At 46.9% G+C, this 8,418-nt stretch overlaps 1 protein-coding gene across 1 annotated transcript; it reads left to right on the top strand.

The window, feature by feature from the left end:
• The first annotated feature begins 490 nt into the window (after window positions 1–490).
• On the top strand, window positions 491–2,561 carry LOC125535995 (uncharacterized GPI-anchored protein At3g06035-like). The gene is made up of 2 exons (XM_048699079.1): window positions 491–724; window positions 1,752–2,561. The coding sequence occupies exons 1-2, from the start codon at window positions 646–648 to the stop codon at window positions 2,261–2,263; spliced, it is 591 nt and encodes a 196-aa protein (XP_048555036.1). The 5' UTR covers window positions 491–645; the 3' UTR covers window positions 2,264–2,561.
• The last annotated feature ends 5,857 nt before the right edge of the window (window positions 2,562–8,418 follow it).

Below are 8,418 nucleotides of genomic sequence, written 5' to 3' on the forward strand. Positions count from 1 at the left end.
TTGTTGACCCAGCAAAAGCCTCACCCCAGTGGTTTCAAAGAAGCGCTGCCGTGGCTCCGCTTCCATCTTTCATGAAGTATGCATCCGCGTTCATTTTATAAAGATAATCATGACTCGAATCCTCTTCATATTTCAAATCGACGGTTTGAAATAGACCCGAACCTCTTGAAATATCGGATGGATTTGGTAGGGAGAAAAGGAGAAAGCAACACCGACGCCCTGACGTTGAGCTGTCCGCCCGTCCCGGCGTCGGTCCGGTCCGGTGGTACCAACTCAATGGAAAACCCGCGGTGCGCCGCTTTCTTAATTCGTTTGCTTCACGTAATCAATCTGCCACTGCCGCGCACGTTGCCGGGCGCCTTTTATTAGTAGCGCACCGACAGTGTTAGTTAGGGATCTCTTTTCCTACCAAGAAAGCGACGGCAGGTAAACCATTTTAACGCCGGCAGAAGACACTTCCGTTAACAACAGCGCCGCTTTTACCTTTTAGGACAGAGGAGTAAGCAAGTGCAGTGGCAGTGGTTGGCCGCAGACAGCAGCAGCTCGCCTCCTTCCTTCCTTCCTCCTCACTCCCCCCTATATACCTGCTACCCTACCCGTCGGAGGGTGCGCGCAGCGGTGGAGCTCGGTGGATTGTCGGGGCAAATGGATTCCAGTTCCAGGGCCGCCCTCTTCTGCTTCCTGGCCGTCGCCTCCTCCCTCCTGCACCCCGCCAGATCTGACGGTAAGAGCAGCCGCTGCTCTTCTTTTCTTTCGCTCGCTGCTGCATTTGTGATTCGGTTCAGCTCTTCGGCCGGATCTGATCCGCGCGGTGGTTCTTGTAATCTAACCGCTTAGGAGGATGGGCATAGTGTAGGCGTATGGACTAGGAACCTGCTCCATGCGAGGATGTTCGTCTGAATTTCATTTTCAGTGGTACATAGCATCCTAATTCCTGAATTCTACTTAGCTTGCCGTTGCCTACCGATGTGCCGAGTTCTTGGATGTCACTAAGCGGTTCTAGTGGGTTGCCTACCGTTGCCTATCGTCTGAGATCGGGTCTTCCAAGATCTCTTACTCTGTTTTAGCTTCCATTTAGACACGATAATTAGTCAAATTGTTGCAGCACAGATAAGATTCAGCATGCATGATCTGATGGTCAGGTCTCGTTGGTGAGCAATTGCAGTGTTCTTCTGTTCGCTCCAGCTGGTTACTGGTGCTCGTGTTCGGTTGCTGGTGCTCATGTTCTGTTGCAGGGCACGGTCGTGGCCACAAATGAACGGCTCGCTGTTTGAGTTGGTGAACACAACGCTTAATTGGTACTCCCTCCGTAACAAAATGTGTAAGCCGTTTTTTATGCCCCGTGCAAAACCAAAAAAACGCCCTACATTTTGGTACAGAGGTAGTACTATGATCTACTCCGTAGTAACTTATACTGGAAGATTTATTCAGCAATAAAAAAACTTGGGAGTGCTTTTGCTTCGTAGAGATCTGGGTACTCACTCACAAAATAGTTGCTTTAGCCACAAAATGAAGAGAACTCTGCACCCATTGTTTTGATGCTGCAGCCTATCACCTTGTTGCCTGCGCGATCCTTTGTGTGGGCGCGTTCATGTTTGATGTGCACATCCTAGTCGTGCAGAGGCCGATTGTGTGCTCATTGTGTTTGTATCCCCTCAATGCTTCATTACGAGCTAATAAAACGCCCTTTATCGGGAAAAAAAGTCACCGTGTAATTAAACTGCTTCCTTAATACTGGTTACTGTTTTCAGGGGAGGACAACCAGCTCCTCAAGGGGATCAACAGCTACAGAGCTTCACTCAAGGTCCCGGCGCTCACCGAGAACAGCAATGCCGACTGCCTGGCCGAGCAGCTAGCGAAGAAGTTCAAGGGCCAGGAGTGCACCAACACCACCGGAGCCAACACCGTCCCCGGCACCGAGCCGCAGTTCCCCGACTACCCCCAGTTCCTCAACCGCTGCCACCTCAACGCGTCGGTGACCGAGGACGGGCAGGTGATGCCGGCATGCGTGCCCGGACTCGTGGCCGACGTTGTGCTGACCAACTACACCAAGTCCCAGTACAACCGGTTCCTCAACGACACCAAGTACTCCGGCGTCGGGATCGCCAACGAGGGGGACTGGGTGGTCGTCGTGCTCAGCACCAGCACCGACTCCGGCGACTACTCCCCTGCTCCCCCGGGCTCCAACTGGGCTCCTTCGGTCCAGCCATTCAGCTGGATGATTGTTTCGCTGGTAGGGTTCGTAGTTTTGCTGATGAAGTGAGAAGATAAATGTTGTGTTGCTCATCTCGCGTGCTACACCGCTGCAAATGAGCGTGTTGATCTTATGCCCGTGTCAGTCGTTTCTGTATCTTTCAGATTGTCATTTCTACTCGGTCCAGTTGACACCACAGTACAGTAGCATATACATGCCGCGAGGTTCGGGATCAAAACTTTTTTTCTTCAGTATTTTCCTTTGACCACAATTGGCAACGGCTTTGGGATATTGTGGTCAGGTGATGTGCATTATTGAACCACATCTTTCATCTTTGAACATTTAGCTAAAGCCAGAACTTCAACTTTGTTGGGTGTTGGCACTGTGCACTCAATTTCTTTTAACATCTGTACTGCGCATTTAGTTTGTTATTGTTAGAGTATATTGGTGAAGCTGAGATGACTTGCGTTTTTTCTTCTTTGCTAGGAGATAACTTGTGTGTTCGTAGCTCAGATTTTTTTTTTCTTTCAAAAAGGAGGAATACCCCTGGCCGGCCTCTGCATCTCTTGATGCACACAGCCATATGATTAAACGTCCAAGTTCAAAACAAGGTCTCAAAGAGTCTTACGGACCTCAAAGAAAGAACAAAATGATATGCCACAACAGGTGAGGCGAAAATAGATAAAGATGACTAAACAACTATTCTATTGTTGATTGTTGGACCGCCATCCAAACCGGTTATATATATATATATCTCGTGCAACCATCTTTCATCGGTTGCAACCCAATATCCATAAAGCTCCATGTGGTCCACATGGCTGAATAAGGACCATGTAGGTATACAAGCTGACGCCTTGAAGATAACTTGCAAATTTTTTGTGATGGTTTGTCTGTTAAAGACAACATCATTCCGACAATTTCAAATGGCTCAAAGTAACGCACACACTCCTACTCAAATATGTGCCGTAGTTTTAGGCTTAATCCCGGTTAACCAAGTCCCAAATAAATGTGTATCCGAGACGGGCGGAGCAACATTAAAGGATACGTGAATGATCCGCCATAGTAACTTTGCAAGTGGGCAAAGGAGAAACACATGTTCTATTGTTTCGTCGTGATCACAAAAGCAACATCGTCTACTACCTTCCCAACTACGCTTTGCAGTTTATCCTTCGTCAAAATGACTCTTATTCACAAACCACATAGATAACCAGTAGATTTTCAATTAGAGGGGAGAGGCCGCACACCTCCTCAAAGGGACCTTGTAATGTAAGAGCATCTACAACCAGGCTCCTCAAATGCCCCGCGATACGTCCAGACGAACGGTCTGGTTAATGACCTGTCATAAAATTACAACTCAGCCGATATCCTCAAACCAGCCCTATATGTCCAGACTGACCAGCACTTCCATATCCAGCCCATATCTAGACCAAATATGGGAGGTCCAGGCTGACCAGCACTCCCATATCCAGCCATATCTAGGGAAAATATGGGAAGGCCTGGATGCATCCACCACGTAAGATCTGACAGAAAGGGCTCACCAAAAATTTCATCAAATTCTCCTCCTCCCCCAACCTAGTCGGACCGGTCCTTTTCCTCCCCTCTCTTCTTCCTCGTCCGCGCTGGCCTTCTCCTAGCTCCACTGCCATCCCGACCACTCAGCGCCGCCCCCACAACCATAAAACTCCTTCCCATCAGCGTCGCCGCCATGCTACGTCCGGCTCTTCTCATAGTATGCCTTGCCCCCTATGTGCGCAAAAAATTGTTCGAGAAGTTTTTTTGATTGTTTTGTAGGCAAAACGATGGATTTGGAGGGTTTGTCAGATGAAGAGTATCAACACAAGGAGATTGATGAATTAATTCAAAAGGAGTTCTTTGATTCTTCAGATTCAGACGACGAAGATGATAAGATGATGATGAGCATCCAGGGGGAAATGGAGCAGATTCTGAACTTCAAGGGTTCGATCAAAGGGATGAGAGCTTACAACCGGGATAGGATCGCAAAGCTGCTTTACAAGGACTATTTTCACCCCATACCAACATTCGCTGAAACATTTTTTCGTCGATGCCACCCTATGCGCGAACCATTATTCTTGTGCGTGACGGAGAGAGTGGAGGCACATGATCCCTACTTCAGTATCAAGAAGGATTGTTGCGGAAAACTCTCGTTCTTTCCTTTGCAGAAATGCATGGCTACACCAATGATGCTTGTTGTAGGTACCACCATTGATACAGTCGTGAAGATAGTCCGGATGGGGGAGAGCACATGACTTGATACCACTGAGATTTGACTGCATCGTGGTGCAAGTGTTTGGAGTGGAGTATCTGAGAGAACCAACTATGCAATATAGAGGAAGGTTGATGGCTATTGGAGCAGCAAGAGGTTTTCCATGTATACTTGGTTCAATTGATTGCATGTAGTGGAGCTGTTGCTTCACAGTAAATAGTCAAAAAAATTGTTTGCATGCATTGACAATGGAAGAACTGCCCCAAAGATTTACACATGGTGTACCAATGTCACACCAAAGAGGCGACCACCATATTAGAAGCAATGGTATCAAGGGACTTGTGGATTTTGAAGGAAATATGCCCTAGAGGCAATAATAAAGTTGTTATTTTATATTTCCTTATACCATGATAAATGTTTATTATTCATGATAGAATTGTATTAACCGGAAACTTGATACATGTGTGGATGCATAGACAAAACACGGTGTCCCTAGTAAGCCTCTACTAGACTAGCTCGTTAATCAAAGGTGGTTAAGTTTCCTAACCATAGACATGTGTTGTCATTTGATGAATGAGATCACATCATTAGGAGAATGATGTGATGGACAAGACCCATCAGTTAGCTTAGCATATTGATTGTTCAGTTTTATTGCTATTGCTTTCTTCATGTCAAATACATATTCCTTCGACTATGAGATTATGCAACTCCGGGATACCGAAGGAATGCCTTGTGTGCTATCAAACATCACAACGTAACTGGGTGATTATAAAGATACTCTACAGGTATCTCCGAAGGTGTTTGTTGGGTTGGCATAGATCGAGATTAGGATTTGTCACTCTGAGTATCGGAGAGGTATCTCTGGGCCCTCTCGGTAATACACATCATAAGAAGACTTGCAAGAAAAGTGACTAATGAGTTAGTTACAAGATGATGTATTACGGCACGAGTAAAGAGACTTGCCGGCAACTAGATTGAACTAGGTATGTAGATACTGACGATCGAATCTCGGGCAAGTAACATACCGATGACAAAGGGAATAACGTATGTTGTCATAATGGTTCGACTGATAAAGATCTTCGTAGAATATGTAGGAGCCAATACGAGCATCCAGGTTCCGCTATTGGTTATTGACCGGAGAGGTGTCTCGGTCATGTCTACATAGTTCTCGAACCCGTAGGGTCCGCACACTTAACGTTCGATCACGATATAGTATTATATGAGTTATGTGATTTGGTGACCGAATGTTATTCGGAGTACCGGATGAGATCACGGACACGACGAGGAGTCTCGAAATGGTCGAAAGGTAAAGATTGATATATAGGACGATGGTATTCGGACACCGGAAGTGTTTCAGAGGGTATCAGGTACTTATCGGGTCACCGGAAGGTGTTTCGGGTACCCCCGGCAATCATATGGGCCATATGGGCCTTGTGAAGGAACAAACCAGCCCACAAGGGGCTGGTGCGCCCTATAAGGCTATAGGAGGAGAAGGAAATGGAGGAAGGGAAAGGAAAGTGTGGATTAGGATTCCACTTCCTTCCCTCACCCCACTCTTTCCTTCCCCTTCATGCATACATGGAAGGGGGGGGGGGCGCATGGCAAGGCAGGGCCCCTAGGGGGCGACGGCCAACCCTAGGGCGCCCCTTGGCTGCCTCCCCTCTCCCCCACCTATATATGAAGGAAATATGCCCTAGAGGCAATAATAAAGTTGTTATTTATGTTTCCTTATATCATGATAAATGTTTATTATTCATGCTAGAATTGTATTAACCAGAAACTTAGTACATGTGTGAATACATAGACAAACAGAGTGTCACTAGTATGCCTCTACTTGACTAGCTCGTTAATCAAAGATGGTTAAGTTTCCTAGCCATGGACAAGAGTTGTCGTTTGATGAACGGGATCACATCATTAGAGAATGATGTGATTGACTTGACCCATCCGTTAGCTTAGCACTATGATCGTTTAGTTTGTTGCTATTGCTTTCTTCATAACTTATACATGTTCCTATGACTATGAGATTATGCAACTCCTGAATACCGGAGGAACACTTAGTGTGCTATCAAATGTCACAACGTAACTGGGTGATTATAAAGATGCTCTACAGGTGTCTCCGATGGTGTTTGTTGAGTTGGCATAGATCGAGATTAGGATCTGTTACTCTGATTGTCGGAGAGGTATCTTTGGGCCCTCTCGGTAATGCACATCACTACAAGCCTTGCAAGCAGTGTGACTAATGAGTTAGTTACGAGATGATGCATTACGGAACGACTAAAGAGACTTGCCGGTAACGAGATTGAACTAGGTATGATGATACCGACGATCGAATCTCGGGCAAGTAACATATCGATGACAAAGGGAATAACGTATGTTGTTATGCGGTTTGACCGATAAAGATCTTCGTAGAATATGTAGGAACCAATATGAGCATCCAGGTTCCGCTACTAGTTATTGACCAAAGATGAGTCTCGGTCATGTCTACATACTTCTCAAACCCGTAGGGTCCGCACGCTTAACGTTCGATGACGATCGGTATTATGAGTTTATGTGTTTTGATGTACCAAAGGTAGTTCGGAGTCCCGGATGTGATCACGGACATGACGAGGAGTCTCAAAATGGTCGAGACATAAAGATCGATATATTGGAAGGCTATGTTTGGACATCGGAATGGTTCCGGATGAGTTCGGGCATTTACCGGAGTACCGGGGGGTTACCGGAACACCCCGGAGAGTCAATGGGCCTTAGTGGGAGAGAGGAGGAGGAGACCAAGGTGGAGGGCGCACCCCCCAAGCCCAATCCGAATTGGGTGGGGGGCCGGCCCCCCTTTCCTTCCCTCTCTCTTCCCCTTCCTTCCTCTCCTACTCCAACTAGGGAAGGGGGAATCCTACTCCCACCGGGAGTAGGACCCCCCCTTGGGCGCGCCATGAGAGGGCCGGCCCTCCCCTCCTCCACTCCTTTATATACGGGGGAGGGGGGCACCCCATAAACACACAAGTTGATTGTTTAGCCATGTGCGGTGCCCCTCTCCACAGATTTCCACCTCGGTCATATCGTTGTAGAGCTTAGGCGAAGCCCTGCGTCGATAACTTCATCATCACCGTCATCACGCCGTCGTGCTGACGAAACTCTTCCTCGACCTCAGCTGGATCTAGAGTTCATGGGACGTCACCGAGCTGAACGTGTGCAGATCGCGGAGGTGCCGTACCTTCGGTGCCAGGATCGGTCGGATCGTGAAGATGTATGACTACATCAACCGCGTTGTCATAAAGCTTCCGCTTACGGTCTACGAGGGTACGTGGACAACATTCTCCCATCTCATTGCTATGCATCACCTAGATGGATCTTGCGTGTGCTTAGGATTTTTTTTGAAATTTCCGCATTCCCCAATAGTGGCATCCGAGCCAGGTCTATGCGTAGATGTTATATGCACGAGTAGAATACAAAGGAGTTGTGGGCGTGAGTATATACATATTGCTTGCCGTCACTAGTTGATTCTTGATTCAGTGGTATTGTTGGATGAAGCGGCTCAGACCGACATTACGCGTACGCTTACGCGAGACTGGTTCTACCGATGTGCTTCGCACACAGGTGGCTAGCGGGTGTCTGTTTCTCCAACTTTAGTTGAATCGGTTTCAATGAACAGAGTTCTTTCTGAAGATCAAAAAGCAATCACTATACTACGTTGTGGTTTTTGACGCGTAGGTAAGAATGGTTCTTGCTAGAAGCCCGTAGCAGCCACATAAAACTTGCAACAACAAAGTAGAGGACGTCTAACTTGTTTTTTCAAGGCATGTTGTGATGTGACATGGTCAAGACATGATTATATAAATTGTTGTATGAGATGATCATGTTTTGTAACATAGTTATCAGCAACTGGAAGGAGCCATATGGTTGTCGCTTTATTGTATGAAATGCAATCGCCATGTAATTGCTTTACTTTATCACTAAGCGGTAGCGATAGTCGTAGAAGCAAAAGTTGGCTATACGACAACGATGC

Source organism: Triticum urartu, chromosome 2 (genome assembly GCF_003073215.2).
Source record: "Triticum urartu cultivar G1812 chromosome 2, Tu2.1, whole genome shotgun sequence".
In the NCBI taxonomy this organism is placed as follows: Eukaryota; Viridiplantae; Streptophyta; class Magnoliopsida; order Poales; family Poaceae; genus Triticum; species Triticum urartu.

What these genes read in the sequence shown, in the direction of transcription:
- LOC125535995 (XM_048699079.1), top strand. Translation starts at nt 646, where the DNA reads ATGGATTCCAGTTCCAGGGCCGCCCTCTTCTGCTTCCTGGCCGTCGCC. An exon ending in GCACCCCGCCAGATCTGACG is followed by an intron (nt 725 to 1,751) that starts GTAAGAGCAGCC and finishes TACTGTTTTCAG; the next exon opens with GGGAGGACAACCAGCTCCTC.